Source organism: Gallus gallus, chromosome 17 (assembly GCF_016699485.2).
Source record: "Gallus gallus isolate bGalGal1 chromosome 17, bGalGal1.mat.broiler.GRCg7b, whole genome shotgun sequence".
Taxonomy (NCBI): domain Eukaryota; kingdom Metazoa; phylum Chordata; class Aves; order Galliformes; family Phasianidae; genus Gallus; species Gallus gallus.
Genome location: NC_052548.1, coordinates 7,543,254 through 7,559,152, shown reverse-complemented (window position 1 = coordinate 7,559,152; position 15,899 = coordinate 7,543,254). Strand labels below are relative to the sequence as shown.

Genomic DNA, 15,899 nt, shown 5'->3' with positions numbered 1-15,899 from the left:
GCTCTGCTCAGGCCCTTGGGACATCCCAGGTAAGGCTGGATGCCGCTTCACTTCTTCACGCCTCAACCCCTAAAGCTGCAGCGTAAATGACCAAGTGAGAGCAATGATCAGAAATCAGCTGCAATAAAAATCATATTGCATTTGGGGTTTACAGTTAAGCACATTTCCTCCAACCAGCAAGGAAAGTTCAGTTTGAGTTTGGCTGCATTTGGAAGATAAAGCCACGGATACGCTCAAAACCTTTATTTAAACCAGTTCAACCAGCACTGCACAGCCCCATCCCAGCAGGGAATGCACAGACTGAAGGTGCCTCTTGTGCAATGGATGCTGCTCTCTGCCCAGGAAGGTCTGGGATAGCACTCAGCATTTTGCTCTGTCTCTGTCCGGGCTAAAGGGAAGACCACACATAACATGGGTTCAGGATGCCAGTAGCTGTGCAGAAAGCATTTGGTTTACATTAATTATGTCTGGACAGAAAAAAAAAAAAAGAAAGAAAAAAAAGGAGAGAGGAGAGAACACAAAATGAGAAGACAGGAGGGATGGAGGCAGCTTCTGCATCGTCCCCAAAAGATCTCAGATCCCAAAGGCGGATCACAGCACACGTTCTTAACACCTTCTGCCCCGAGCAGTGCACCGCAGCCTGCATGGCTCCTGTGCAAGGGAGGCACAGGCACAGCCCGTATGCTGAAGGCTCCGGTGGGATCTTTCCTCCGCGCTCTGCTCCCTGCCCTGCTTCCTTCTTTATGCTTTTCCAAACCGAAGTGGTCCTAAGAAAGACTGGGGAAGGTGATGCAAACGCTGCTGCTGGCAGGATGCTGCTGCTTGCTGGGAAAGGAAGCAGCAAACAAGAAGTGAGAGTGCATGCATGGGGAAGAGGAAGACAGCAGCAGATTCACTGGAAACAGAAAAGTCTCCACTGTCCACTGTTGGTGCATGAACCCAAGCAGCAGGCGAGGATCAAAGCGATCCCTGCAAACCAACACTGCTGTGGTGTGTCCATGATGCCGCTCACGGCTCCTCACTGCACAGCATCACCCCCCAGCCCAGCTCTGGGCTCTGCCACGCATGGAGCCAGGGCATCTAGCCCAGCTGGCAAACACCTGTCTGCAGGGATGGGGCTGAACGGCTGCAAGAAGCTGCCTGCGATCTCCAACAGCTGCACCCTGCATGTCTGCACCCCATGCAGCCTTCTCCACAACCTGCACGCTCCCTAGCACCGCAGCAGTCCCCAAGGCAGCACCTTGCAGCACCAGGAGCTGGGCAAACCCCAAACATATCCTTATCTCCCACGGACATTGGGCATGCAGCAGCCGGTCAGGGAGCGGCGGCGCCTGGCCATGGGGAGCTGCTATAGAACAGCATCCAGGAGCCCAGCTCTGCATCCAGCCACACTGTGAGCAGGTGGTATCCCCTCTCCGTGCCCCCACCCCTCACCGCATGCTGAATGTGGGCCCCATCTCCACTCGGTGGCTCAGGCGGCCCAGGCTGCGTGCGCCAGGAGCTGGACTGACCCATGTCCGAGGTGATTAATTTATCAGGCTTTTGGCACCCACCACTCCCCGCCAGAAAAACAATATCCCAAATTCCAGGCCCTCCCGCCCAGCAGATGTGTCTGCAGTGAGGGCGACCTTTCCAGCCCTGCTGCAGAAGCCTCTGCCTGTCCTCATGTCCCAGTGGGGTCTGTGTGCTGCCAGACCACCACCATGGATGGGACGGGACAGGGGGGCAATGGATGCTGCCGGGCCCAGGGAATAACAGCACCATGCCTGTACCCCATGGAGACACCTTGAGTGCATGCATCTGATCTCAGCAGGTGATTAAGGCCTCATTAAACTTGTCTTAATCTATAGAATCAAGGAAATACACCAGATTTTTGAGGGACACAGGCACAAAGCCATTGGGGCTGGCAGTGGGGATCAGACATGGCACTGCTGTGAGATCTGGAGTGATCCCCACTGCTCACCATCCCCTCCTCTCAAAGTGAAAAATAAAGAGTGCAGTGATCTCACCCCAGTGCTGTGGGGTACTGGGGTGTCAGGCAGCCAAGAAATGGGAGAGGACTTCCTCCCACCCCCTCTGCCTGCCACAGCCTGGGACGTGAGCAGCCCATGCCATCCACAGGGACATCTCCTGCCCTGACATCAGGACAACGGGACAGCAAAGAGCCTCCGAAAAGGTCACCAGCATTTGGAAGAGACTGGAACCGGACCCCATTGCCTTGGAAGAGGTTGGAGTTGGACCCCGCAGCCCTCTCCTCGAAGGAGAGGTTTCACAATTCATCCCGTTTGTTCACTGTGGCATTTTCATCACGGTAGTTTGACTTATGCAATTACATAAAAAACATCTAATGAAATCTCGGTGACACAAAACATGAACGTTTATATTGGCCTCCCCGTGCCGCGGAGTTGATCTTGGCCGGGGCATCCAGACAGACATTCTGCATTCTTCAGAGATTAAGCACTGAAATGCTCCGGAGAAACCCAGCTGCCTTCTCCCCCTGCAACCGCGGCGCTAATTCCAAACACATGGTAGCTGTCCGGGGAAAGGGGAACACATACATTACACACACACAAATCTCGCTGTGTCTGCGCCGGGCGCACGCAGCCGCGTCCCCATCGCCATCCATCCCCATCTGTAACACATAGCGAGAGCGATGCCAACAGCCCGGCAAGTGAAACATGGAGGAGAAAGAGGTGCTTTGGGAACGTGGAGTGATGGGGAAGGGTGGCACAGCGCTGGGGGATGGGATTGAGCCGTGCCCACGGCACCCCTCCGTCCCCCCCTGGGTTCTCTGCCCCTGGCCCCACTGAAAATAAACACGGCTGCGAGGCTCTGGGCAGTGAAACTCACTCCTGGTTGGGTTCCCACCTCCCCCCTTTAAAAAATTCTTCTGTCTCCCATTAAAAGTCGAGCTGATCTTTAACCAAAAGGAAAAAGGAAAGAAAGAGGAGCGGAGGGATATTTTTTTTCCAAGCAGCAAAGCCCACAGCTCGCGTGCCGGAGGCGGGGAGGGGCCGGGTAGGACCCGTGTGCAGGGCAGTGCAGAGCTGTCAAACCCACATCCCGGTGCCATGGGGCTGCAACATCACCCCTGCTCCCCCTGCAGCAGTTCCCTGAGTTCAGCCCCAGGGCTCCTGCAAATCCCCACCGAGCACCACGCGGCTCTCTGTGCCCACCTCAGCTTGGGAAACGCAGCGAAACACCCATGGGAAAACATGCTGTCCAGCACGGCTGTCCTGTGTCCCAAACACATCGGATCTGCTGTCCTGATGGGTGACACTGAGGTGATAACAGTGCCAGCAAACCCCGCTCAGGGCTGATTTCACAGTGGGCGCTGCAGGGTGAAGGAGAGTGAACGCTGCTCAAAGCTGGCTGAGATTTGGGGTTGGTGTGGGGAGATCTACCAGCACCAGGAGACAGGGATGAGGCCACTGTGTTCCTGCACCACGTCATCAGCTGCAGCCCTTGAAAAATCACCAAATCGTTGTTTGCATGGATAGGGTGTGCAAAGCCCACCGAGGTCCCACCAGCACCACAGGGTCCCCTTGGGCGCATGTGGGAGCATCACCACCGCCCTACATCCCTCGGTTCCCCTGTTCTAACAGCAGAACATTTTGGACAACCGACAGACCATCAGCAAAACAAGATGTCAGGGCTGCAACCACTCCTGGCCGGGGCTCGGCTGGGTGTTGGGAAGGATCCAGGAGCAGGGGGGGCACCGAGCAGCCCACAGGCCCCAGCCCTCACCTTACAGCTGGTTGCTGGGGGCTCCAGTCCCACCAGGGCACGGGAGATAGCAGAACGAGGAGAGGGGGAGAGAAAGAGAAGGAGAAGGAAGGAGGAAAAGAGCCCCTTATTCCATTTTCATCAAGGAAGCATCCAGCCGTCCAAAAAATTTAATGTTGTATTTTAGCAAGAAAAACAGCTGTTGTGGTACTTGAAGGCCCAGCATATTTTGGCCAGGGCTGCATGTTGTGGATATTGGCTGAGTCAAGGTTAGCTGTTAAAAGGCAGAAATTCTAGACCCATACAAAGAAACATAGCGTTCCTTCGTATCCAGATAATATTTACTCCCAGGGCTGCTTTGTTTTGCTTTGTTCCCCCCCCTGGAGGGGGGCCAGGCGCTCAGCCTTGCTGCAGGGCTCATAGCAGAGCATGGAGAGGGGGAGAAAAGCATTGGGAAAGATGGGGAGCCCCATCTTGGCACCCTCGCCTTGGGCTCTGCCCATCGATTCTTGGCATTGCCTGGCTTAGAGAGGTCATAGCAGGGATATGCAGGACAGTGAAAACACCCCAGCACTGTGGGTGTTCAGGGGTTCGGATGATTCCCTGTAGTGCAGCACAGAGGATGAGGACCATGAGATGATGATGGCTTTGTGCTCAGTGTCCCCAGGCTGTGTGCTGTGGGCCCCTACAGCTCCGAGCACTCAGTGCCTCTGGTTGGGAAAGGTGAGTGGGGAGAAGCATTCCTATTGCATGGAAATGAATCCCTCTCTCCCCCCCCCCCCCCCCCCCCCCCAAAAAAAAAATCTACCCAAAAATGGACATTGTGAAATCAGAAAATCCAACATGGTTTTCAGCTGCCAAAAGAATTTTGATGGGGAGCCCAGCTCCTCCGAAGCATGGTTGGTTGCCTTTTTGTTTTCAGCCCACTTCCCTTCGCCCAAAGAAACATAACTCAAAGGAAAGCATCAATATAATGCTTTCATCAGCCACCGCGGCGGGGTTGGCTCATCCCCCAGCAGACAGCTCCACGGCAGGGCAGGCTCTGCCGACAGCCCCATTTCCCAGCACTCTGTGACATCCCCAGTGCTGGGGACACGGGGACAGCACAGGGTCCTGGGTACCGGCGACCCCAACCCTAACCTGATGCCACACAGGCTGTGGGTGACTCATAAAGCTCAAGAATAAAGCGAAGCCATTGCCCTGAGACAATCCCCCCAACGCCTGCCAGGCTCTGCAGGAGCCATCCGCGCCGTCTCTCTGTGTTGGCACCGATGTGCTCCCACTGCAGGACCACCGCTGGGCACCCCAGGGTGTCCCTCCCGCCTCCGCCCCGGCGCCTGCCCAAAGGCAGAAGCCACCAAACCCAACCTCGCAGACTTGGCCAACCTCAGGCGCTTGGATGGGGGAAGGCTGTGAGTGAAAAGGGGGGAAAAAAAAAAAAAAAAAGGGAAAAAAAGTGGGGGAAAAAAAAAAAAAAAGAGTCCAAGGTGGAACCGCAATGTTTATAAAATGGGTCACTGAATTATACATAAAAATATTTTCCTTGTGGATGCAATTACTTCCTGGACTTGTTATTCCACAGATGCTTAAGTTCGCCTCGAGCAACTCCAATAAATGCTTTACAGTCTGCTAGATCAACAGTAGCAACGCTGGAGTGAATTGAATAGCACTGTTTCAAATTTGTCAGAAAACCACACAGTGTTTTCATGCGCACGTTTTAGAAACCCAAACAAAACGATTCCCAACCATCGTGCTCCCTCTCCTCACACTTCTAATGAGTTTCACATGAGCTCTGTGCAGCAGGCAGGGCACCGGGGGCTCCCCGAGAAGCACAGCAGCACCTCCCCATCCTTTCCCATACAAACCCCGCTCCCTCTCGCTCCTGCATTCTCCAGTCTCATCCTGCAGGACCCGGTATGCATTTGGGATGCGCAGGGCTTAGGATGCTTTCCCAGGGGAAATGAGTTTTGGGAGCCCTCTGTGCATCACCTCTGCCTGCCTTAGAGGTGAAGGCGCTTTAATGCACGCGGCACATCCCGATCCCCCAAATCTCTGCGTGACCATTACGAGCAAATGAAAATATTCTGTGTGCTTCCCATGACCTCGAATGATAAAGCACGGGGCACCAGGGGACAGACCATGATGACAGGGCAGGGTGCACTTACACCAATAGTACAGGTGAAATCTGCTCAGGAACACTGAAGATCCACCCAAGGATGCGCAGGCAGCTGTAACGCCATCATCCTGTTCATAGGTGGCCAGGAGAGCAGAAATATGTCTTCAGATCTCCAGATTCCATCCAGGAGATTTTCTGAGAGGACAAAGGGGTTCATAGAATCATTGAGCATCCCAAGTTAGAAGGGACCCATTAAGGATCATTGGGGTTAAAAGCTTCCTGTGAAGCAGGCTCACAGAAAGCTCCTATCCCCTGCTCTGAGGACGCAGCCCCCCTGACATGAGGATCCCAGCTCATCATTTGAAGACAAGATGTCCAAGGGAGGTTCAGGTTGGACAGCAGGAGAAATTTCTGCTCAGAAGGAGCGGTGCTGCACTGCACAGCTGTCCAGGGAGTGCTGGGAGCACTGTCCCAGAGGTCCTTCAGAGCCATAGAGATGTGGCACTGTGGGATGTGTCAGAGGGCACAGTGGGGTGGGCTGGGGATCTGAGAGGCCTTTTCCAGCCTTCATGATTCTGTGATCTTCCCTTTCTACTTCCCCACGCACCACAGAGCCCATCTCCAGCCACTACTAAAAAAACCCAAAGCCCCAAATCTGAAAGAATCCCCCCCCTCCCCCCCAAAAAAGAAGAGGAGGAAATAAGAAAACCTCATGGCCAGGGCGGCCAGTCCTTTATGAGCCCTCCCAGCCCACTACAGGTGGGAAGCACCATGCCTGGCTTTCCCCAGCCCTGGGATAGGGACAGATGCTGCCCACCTCACAGCTTCACCCCAGGGGAGCACGCTGGCATTTTGATTTGGGATTAGGTCCCAGCACATCTTCATTTTCAATTCAACCATCAACCAAAAGAAACATAAAATGAAATAAGCGCCAGCGCCTGCCCACAGCCCCAAATTAGGCACAGAAAAACGTTAGCATTCCTGCACTGGCCCCCAGCCAGCAGACGGAGCACTTCAGGAGACGGCCGAGCAGCACCCGGCGGCGGGCACAGTGCTGTGCTGCCCACAGCCCCCAGTGGATGGAGGTGGTTTGGGACGTGGGACAGCTGGGGACAGCCCAGGGCACGGCCCCCATTGCTTTTAGTGTCACAAAGTGCTTTAATTCCTGAGGTAAAGAAGGGTGTGAGATAGCACGCGGGATGGGAGATAACGCATCCCATGTGGTGCTGCTGTGGGATATCACCCCGGCTGAGTGCTGGCCCCAAGCTGGCAGTGCTCAGATTGGAGGGATGCAATGGTTCCTCTGGAAATGCCATCGCACCCAAATTGGGGTGAACGTGCAAAGCACCAAGCAGAGCTCCCATACCCCTCAGTGCATCCCCAGCACCCCATGCCACCCCCGGCCCCACTGCGTGTCCCAGCAGCACCCAGCCCTGTCCTGCAGCCCACACAGTCCCACACTGCTGGCACGCGCCCTGGCACCTCCCCACCCCGCCATCCGCTGGAGGTGCAGCGCTGGCGTAGGCTGCAATCTGGTCCTCATTAGGAAGAGCAGACAGCCCAGCGCGGGAGTCTGAGCGCTAATCTCCTTTCCAGTTGGTATCCGTCAGCAGATGTACAACAAGTGGTTGGATACTTTAGAGGGCATTTGTGCGACGTAGGCTTTAGCTTTTTTCCATCCGTGGGGATAAATGGCCGGGGCTGAGGCTGCGCCGGGCGCATGCGGAGCCGCGCTGGTTCATTTTACCCAACGTCTTTCTTGGAAGGAGCGGTGATGAAGTTAACAGCCCATGAGCCATAATTGGCTCACATTAAACCGAGGAAATGATCTGTTTTGTTTTGCCCTTTAAAAAGAAAGATTGTATTAAACGGGGGAAAAAAAAAAGAAAAAGAAAAATGCACGCGGCCAAGGAAAGAGCAGGCGGCAGCTCTCAGGAATTTAGGGGGAGATTTGTGTCCTAAAGAATAACAAACCTCTGTGCCATCAGAGAGAGCAGCTTCATTCCAAAACGCTCAGCCCAAGATGCCCACGGGCAAGGGAAGGGTCTCCAAAAACTCCAAATGGTGGCCTCACAACGGGCACCGCTTCAGAACCCATCAGAGCAGCTCAGTGAATTGAACTGGGTACCTAAAAGCTTTATGTATAGATACACACACATATGCATTATGTATACATACCTTTACAAGAATTCCTGATGGCAGTTATGCTTTCCTTAACCTCATTGCCTCTCAGCCAACACGGGGTACCAGGAAGCTTGGTGGTTCCCTGGCACAGCTCTGGATAAACAGAGTATTGCTGATGTTGTTTTTCATTTCCAGTCCCTGAGGACATGAGCCAAACACGGGCAGATCATCCCCCCAAGTTTGCAGCTGGACAAAGCCACCAGGTGCTGGGAGGGAAGACATCCTGTCCCAAAAACCTGCCATGCAGACGCCCCTGCAGCCCGGTTATCCGCTGTCTCACTTCCACCTGTTCTGGGAGTTGGGCTGGATTAACCCAGAGAAAAACCCACCAAGCAGAAGAACAACACCCCAAAGAATCACAGAGCCACGAAGGTTGGAAAGGTCCTCTCACATCTCCAAGCCCACTCCACCAATCCCACTGCCACATCCCTCGGTGCCACATCTCCGTGGTCCCTGGGCAGCTGTGCCCATATCCTGCACTTGGTAAGGATGTGGATGGATAAGGATAAGGATGGGCAGCGCCCATGCTGAGGATCACCCACACCTGCCAGCTCAGCCCTGCTTCCACGTCAGCCAGGTTGGAAATGGGACACCCAAACCCCGTTAAAAAGGAGTGGGATCAGCAAAGCCTTTCCTTGGTGCAGCAACCAGCAAAACCCCAAACCCAACAATCTGTGAGCCTGGGCGTGGTGGCGATGGGTTAACAGTTGGACTCGATGATCTTAGAGGTCTTTTCCAACCTTAACGATGCTATGATTTTCCAACACATTCATAGTGAGCATGTAATATTTTTCAAAACTACTTATCCTGCTTTTTTCCAACACATTAAACAAATGCAGGACCCCACTCCCGAGCCCACAGCACTCCATCATACAGCTGTGTCAGAGCAGAGCAGATCCTGCCCAGCATCCATTCCTCAGTCTATTAGGCAGAGTTATTCTCTCGCTCTGTGTTTTGATACTTACAAAGCCATTACCATCTCTCGCATGCACATCCATCATCGGGGCTTCGAACTCCAGAAAGTCCCAAAAAATTATTTTCCACTCACCAAGCAGCCTGCCAGGCTCTGTTCTTCTACTCTCCGTTGCTTCATCCATCGAAAGACATTTCAGCAAGTTCCAAGTCCAACCAAATAAACAGATGGCAGCCTGAGAAGGTGCTGATGTTTTTTTCTGAAGAGGGGGGAGCGTGGTGAGGGATGGAGCAGGGAAGAGCCGACTTCTGTCTGCCTGCTTTGAAGAGCCCCACTGGGGCTGCAGACACCAATGCCCACTTGGAGCAAGAGGCACAGGACCCCATGCTGCAAAGCCCTCGAACTTGGGGCTTGGAGGGCTCCATGGGGACACAGTGCTGGCCTCAAAAGTCCCTTCCCCTCCTCCCTTCAGGGCCCCCAGCACAACTCTTGGAGCCCACAAATGCCATTCACCCACATTTTGCACAGATCCCATTCACTACCATAATTCTGCATCGCACCAATGCTCCCCCAAATACCCACCCAGCAATCGCCAGCCCAGGCTTACGGGGAAGATTTATGAAGGGATGCAGCCGGACGAGCGATGGAGACGGATCTCCTCGAGGAGCAGCTGATTTCTCCCTTACAAGAGGGATAGAAATTAATTTATGAACCTGGTTAGTCAAGTTGCCAAGTGGCTTTGATGCAGTTTATGTTTTTGCACACGGTCGTGATCGATCGCACAGCTGTCAGAGGGGGGAGGAAGATCCCGTTGAGCCGGAGCAATGCATCACTGTGTCCGAGCAGCCAGCAGCTCTCAGCAGCACCAGATCACCCTTCACACAACGCTGGCACTGCTGACACAGCACGGCCACCTCATCCCTCCCCGTGCCACCCCTGATTGCTCGGAGCCCCCCCTCCCCATGCCATGGCTGAACACGGAGCATCTTCTTTTGCCCTTGGTGTGCTTTGGTAGGACCTACAGAAATGCAGGGAGAGTCACAGAGAGATGCAGTGCCGCACGCATTGCTCACCGAACATGAACTCAGGACCCCTAACACAGCACCAAGAGACCCCCACCTCCAAGGACACCGAGGGATGGGCCCTACCCAGCAGCTCAGCCCCGGCTCACTGAGCCCAGGCCAGCAGACAGCAGCTCCCCCATGCTCGCAGTGTTACAGGTGCTTGGAGGGTTTTCAAGACACGAAGTAATTTCCTGCTTGAAGCAGTTGACAAATCTGCACAGCAACTGGATAGCACTTCGCCTTTCAGAGATCCGACTGCTTCAGGGCTCCTCTCCAACGTGCTTTTTTTGCCCCAGATAGAAGGGAGGAGGTTGGGTTGAGCATTCCTCTCTTTCCTCTGTCCAAGTGGTTCAGGCTTAGGACAGACACCACATCCTAAACGAGCTCTGCAGCAACCACAAGCAGCAGCCACCTGGCCAGGAGGTGCCTCGCACCCCCAAGGCTGGGGGGGGTCCCAGCCTCATCCCACCACTGTCAGACTCATTGCACTGCACAGCCCCGAGAGCTCTGAATAGCACAGAGCACAAACAGGGCCAGCTGGGGGGAAACCTGGTCGTTAAGTTAGCACATGCAGGCAGCACATGCAGATTTTCCACAGTCTGCATGGTGCAACCAGCAGCAACGCTTCCTAACCCTGGGAGGGACCACAGCCTTGCACAGAGCATTGCCACCATGCCAACAGTGATGACTGACTGTGTTTGCAAACAGAGGGCATGGAGAGCAGCCCCACGTCAGCTACAGCTGACAGCACCCCACGCTCATTGTAAACCATTGTGATAGCCCTGTGAGGACTAACACAGCCCTGGAAATTTTGGGATGAGCTGTTCTGCTGCCCCAGCATCCTCCCACCCCCATATGACCTTTCTTGCTACAGAGAAATCACAGTCCTGAGTGGCTGAGTCAGCTGTGAATCCCCAGCATCAGTCAGGCCCTAAATGCAAAGGTTGGTGGTTGGAGAAGGGGAAGCAGAAAGCAGGGAGGGAAAATGGTCTGAGCCAAGGAAGTAAGCTCCTGAACCACCACCAGAGCTCCCATGTGGACTTAGGGCATAGAAACCACTGCAGAAAGCCAATACTCACCCCTCTCTCCTACAGAGTGAGCCTGGACCACACAGACCTCAGGAACCACAGCTACTTCAGCACCGTGCTGCTGCAGGTCTCAGGGCAGGGGAGCACTGCCAGCCCCCAGCAGCTGCTCCCAATGTGCCAGAAATGCCCTCCCCATCCCATCCCCATCAGCACTCATCATTACCCTCAGCTGCTCCCCCACATCCCCTGGGTTCACCTCCGTTTTCAGCCCTCCCTCTATTCTTCTTTACATTGAAAAACCTTCCAGGGGCAGCTCCTATGGATGTAAATCACACCAGCAAAAAGAAGCAACCCTCAGCTGCTGCCGGCTCCTCAAGGGGAGTGCCGTGACCTCAGCAAAGGGACTTTCTGCTGGGGTGAACGGTTCCTGCAGGGATCAGCCCATAAACGTTCAGTTCTGGTGGCTTTGCCCTGCCCAGGAGGGACTGCCAGGTGCGTGGTGAAGGCACGCAGAGCACCATCACCTCCCTGTGTCTCTCTACCCCAGCCCAGTTCCTCCTCTAGAACTTATCTGGGTATGAGCTCACAAGATACAGATTTCCCTGATTAAGCAACGCTGCATGGCCTCTCCCCTTTCGCTTTCAGTTGCTTCTTCCTCTCAGGCCCCCGAGCCCTCCTCCAGCATCCGGCCCTGAGCACAGCGGTGCCCACAGCACAACAGGCACTGAGCACACCACGGCAGGCAGCAGCTGCGTGGCCGCCACCATGGAGCCGAGCGTGCGGGAGCCGTTGGTGAGGAGGTCAAGCTCCTCATACCACACCTTCCCTGAGAGCATCCGGAGGGGGCTGGACAAGGAGTACCTGCAGTAAGAGCCAGGCTGCGGCTGTGGGGCTGGATGTGGGGTGGCCGTGCACATCGACCTGGGGTTTGGGAGCTGGGAGTGGGCTGTGGCCCCGTGGTTGTTGTGAGAGGGGGCTCATCCTGAGCGGGGCTCGTGGTGCTGGGGTTTGTGTCAGAGCTGTGGGTGTGTGGGATGCGGGGCACGGGGCGCTGCTGTGGGGTGGCAGCAGGGAGCTCTCTGGGGCCGTGGTGCTGCCCGCTCCCAGCTTCTGCTTTTCCGTTTGTTGAACTGGCTGAGAAGCAGCTGGCTCAGCTGAAACTCATCCATGGGGGAAAGCTGCGAAAGAGTGAGCTGGAGTTTCCAGCGGGTGCCATAGAGGTGTCTGACATGTCCTTCTTGCTCTGCCCACCTCCAGGAGCCTCAACAACAAGCGGCTCTACATGGCAGTGTTTGCTGCCGTGCTGGGGAACTTCAGCTTTGGCTTTGCCCTGGTTTACCCCTCACCCGTGATCCCTGCCCTGGAGACTCACCCCAACCCCGCGCTGAGGCTGGACCGCTACAGAGCATCCTGGTTTGGGGTGAGGTGCGGGACCGTCGCCACTGGGGGGGATGCAGGGAGAGCCAGGCTCCACCAAAGCCCCTCTGTGTCTCCCCGCAGTCTGTGTTCATGCTGGGGGCGGCGGCAGGGGGGCTCAGCACCATGCTTCTCAATGACCACCTGGGCCGCAAGCTCAGCATCATGTTCTCAGCCGTGCCCTCCGCCGTGGGATATGCACTGATGGCCAGCGCCCAGGGCATCGAGATGCTGCTGCTGGGCCGCGTGCTTACGGGCTACGCCGGTGGCGTGACGTCTGCCTCCATCCCGGTATGTGTCCTAAGAGTTTGTTTGATGGGAGGTGAGGTGGAGCTCAGCTGGGGCCTCGTTCTGCTTTGGAGGCATCAGCAGAGCTTCAGGGCTGTGGCTGTGCCATAGGGGGTGGGGGTGCTAGATGGGCTGGGAAGGATACCCCAGGGTAGTGGTCTCACAGCACATCTGTCCCCATTCTGCTGGGCTTTTCTGAACCACAAAAAGTGGAAGGCAGGCAGGTCCTTGTTCCTTGCTCTGTTCCTCCACAGAGTTGTTTCCTCTCTTATTCTACCAAACTCTGACCTCATGACACATACAGAGAGGAAGGCAAAGATTGAGCAACCCTCGGCTGTGTCTTCCCAGTCATTGGGGTCTGAGCACTCCTCCCACATCGGGGCAGGGATGGGTGCTGCAGGGCTTCCCTGTCCCACTGCCAGGAACAGCCCCTCCATAGGGGCTCTCTAAGGATACGTGTTCCAGCAGTTTGGGGTTCCCCAACTGGGCTGTGTGACGGCAAGATGCCTGCAGGGAGGTTCTGTTGATTCTGGCTGTGTGCTGTAGATCAGCTAAGCACGTGCTGTCCCGCTCCAGGTCTACATCTCTGAGATCTCCCACCCTGGGGTGCGAGGCATGCTGGGCACGTGTCCTCAGATCATGGCAGTGCTGGGCTCCCTCATCCTCTACGTGCTGGGCAAGTATCTGGGTGTGCAGTGGGAAGGCAGGATTGATCCTCACGGGTACGGGGAAGCGGTGGAGTGTCCATCCCTGGAGGCATTCAAGAGCCGTGGCGATGTGGCACTTGGGGACGTGTTTAGTGGCTGTGGTGGGGGCTGGGGCAGGACTCGATGATCTTAGAGGTTTTTTTCCAACCTCAGTGATTCTATGATTCTCCTCCCAACCAACCCGGCTCCTGCAGGGCTGCTCCTGGACTGGCGCTGGCTGGCCGTGGCAGGGGAGGTGCCCGTGCTCACCATGATCCTCCTGCTCTGCTTCATGCCCAACTCGCCCCGCTTCCTGCTCTCCCAGGGGAAGGAGGACGAGGCCCTGCGCTCCCTGTGCTGGCTGCGAGGCAAGGACACAGACTATGCCCAGGAGTACGAGCAGATTAAGGACAGCGTGAGGAAGCAGGTGAGGACTGGACTCCCCTCCAGCATAAGATAGGAAAATGGAAAAACCCAGCCTGCTTCGGGCAGCTCCTGAGCCGCTTTCTGTGTGTTGCAGCTGTGCTAATGTGTCGGCTTTCTGGCTTTGTCCCCTCCCAAGAGCCAGCGGATTTCCTGTGCTGAGATCAAGGATCCCTTCATCTACAAGCCCATCCTGATTGCTGTGGGGATGAGGTTCCTGCAGCAGCTCTCTGGTGTCACCTGTGTCCTCGTGTACCTGCAGCCGATATTCAAGAAGACGGCCGTCATCCTGGTGAGCCCCTGGTGCAGCCCAGTGCCCTGCAGTCAGAGATGTCTGCCACGTCCCATGCAGATCCGAGACCCCGACCCTGCAGCCTGTTTTGAAGCAGGTCTCCCACCTCAGCTTCCCCATCGCTTTTGCTGTTGCAGAAACCGGAGTACGATGCAGCCCTCGTGGGCCTGGTCCGGCTGTTCTCAGTGGCCATCGCTGCTGTGTCGATGGATAAAGCTGGGAGGAAGATCCTTCTCTTTGTATCAGGTGTGTGTCTCTGTCTCAGGTTGTGCAAAGGAACCTTTTCTCTAAGGATTTCCAGTAGCTTTGTAAATGTGCAGGAGTGGAGGCTTCCGCCATGCAGGACTGTGGAAGGGTGTTTTCCCTTCAGGGAAGGCTCAGCTCCAGAGCATCACATCCAGGGCCGTCACACGGATTGCTCTCCCTTTCATCCTTCTGCGCTGTTGCATCTCTCCACAGCTGGAGTCATGTTGGCCTCCAACCTGACCATGGGGCTCTACATCCACTTGGTGCCGTCTTCTCAGAATAGCACCATCGCCAACAGGACCCTGGGGAGCCTTGCCAGCCCTGCTGAGCCCACCAACTACATCACCCTCATCCCCCTCCTGGCCGCCATGTTCTTCATAATGGGTAGGTGCAGAGAGCAAAAGCCCGGGGCTGGGTATGAGCCTGGGGGTGTGTTTTTTTCTCTTGGGGATGATAAGGAACAAGGAGGTCTGTGCTTGGGGTTGGAAGGGACACAGACCTCCCTGGCAGGCTAAGATGGCATCTGAAGTCACTTTCAGGATGGATGGAGTGTGTACGGTGGGGAATAATGATGAACTGGATGAGGTGGGATTGTGCTATGCTCACCTAATAGGCTCTGAAGCCTCACCGCTTCACCCCCCTGCAGGCTATGCCATGGGCTGGGGGCCCATCACCTGGCTGCTGATGTCGGAGATCCTCCCTCTGAAAGCCCGTGGGGTGGCATCGGGTCTCTGTGTCGTCGTGAGCTGGCTGACAGCCTTTGCCCTGACCCAGCTCTTCCTTGGGGTTGTGGTGAGTACAGCCCTAGAGGCATCCAGGATCTCTTCCTTGGAGTCCCCCGCACCATCTCACGTCTGCTTCCCATCCCTCTTTCCAGGAGTTCTTTGGCCTCGAGGTGCCATTCCTATTCTTTGCTGTCATCTGCGCTGGGAATGTCTTATTTACAGCCTGTTGCGTTCCAGAAACCAAACGGAGGTCCCTGGAACAGATTGAGGCCTTTTTCAGGACCGGTCGGAAGTCATTCCTGAGGTCGTTCAGGAGGTAGGAGCTGCTGGTGCACCAGGCCATGTGCTCGAGGGCTAGAAAGAAAAGGGTTGTGCTGATAGAGGTGGAGCCTGGAGATCTCTGCAAAGATGGTGTTCCCCCACGAAGGGGAGAGAGCAGGCAGCAACGACCGTATCGCTTTGGACGTTGACATTGCCAGCTGAAGCTTCTAAGATATTCTCATCCCGAGTCATCCAGCACTATGTATGGCTCTCCAGGCAGCACATCAGCACGAGGTATAGGACCGCATAACCAGCACCAGGCTGGATGTAAAGCTGTCCTGGAAAACGCAAGGTGTGGCTGCAGACATGGAGCCACCCAAGCAGCCCAAGAGCCCCAGGCTTTGGCTGGAACACAGCTACCAGCTGCCGCTGTTCTGGCAAGCACTCAGCGTGTAGTTGCAAGAATAAAACTGTTCTGCCTCCAACCGCAAGGTGTTGCCTTGAACTGCAGAGAGGAGCTGCGGGTGGGAT

At 55.5% G+C, this 15,899-nt stretch overlaps 1 protein-coding gene and 1 long non-coding RNA gene across 7 annotated transcripts; one reads left to right on the top strand and one right to left on the bottom strand.

Annotated features, from left to right (window-relative positions):
• Window positions 1-228: 228 nt before the first annotated feature.
• LOC101749173 lies at window positions 229-11,674 on the bottom strand. Of its 6 annotated transcripts, none has more exons than XR_005840556.2 (7): window positions 11,083-11,674; window positions 9,547-9,620; window positions 9,075-9,198; window positions 8,021-8,117; window positions 7,817-7,927; window positions 5,892-7,686; window positions 229-467 (listed from the first exon to the last, which is right to left on the bottom strand). It is a non-coding gene; the product is annotated as an uncharacterized LOC101749173 (long non-coding RNA). The 6 variants fall into 6 exon arrangements; XR_005840558.2 differs by having other exon boundaries at window positions 229-432; XR_005840557.2 differs by lacking the exon at window positions 229-467 and adding an exon at window positions 2,545-3,464.
• A 33-nt stretch (window positions 11,675-11,707) lies between these two features.
• Window positions 11,708-15,853, top strand: SLC2A6 (solute carrier family 2 member 6). The gene is made up of 10 exons (XM_423637.8): window positions 11,708-11,897; window positions 12,289-12,451; window positions 12,532-12,738; window positions 13,312-13,411; window positions 13,637-13,848; window positions 13,984-14,136; window positions 14,274-14,382; window positions 14,596-14,766; window positions 15,029-15,174; window positions 15,260-15,853. The coding sequence occupies exons 1-10, from the start codon at window positions 11,797-11,799 to the stop codon at window positions 15,425-15,427; spliced, it is 1,530 nt and encodes a 509-aa protein (XP_423637.5). The 5' UTR covers window positions 11,708-11,796; the 3' UTR covers window positions 15,428-15,853.
• Window positions 15,854-15,899: the final 46 nt, after the last annotated feature.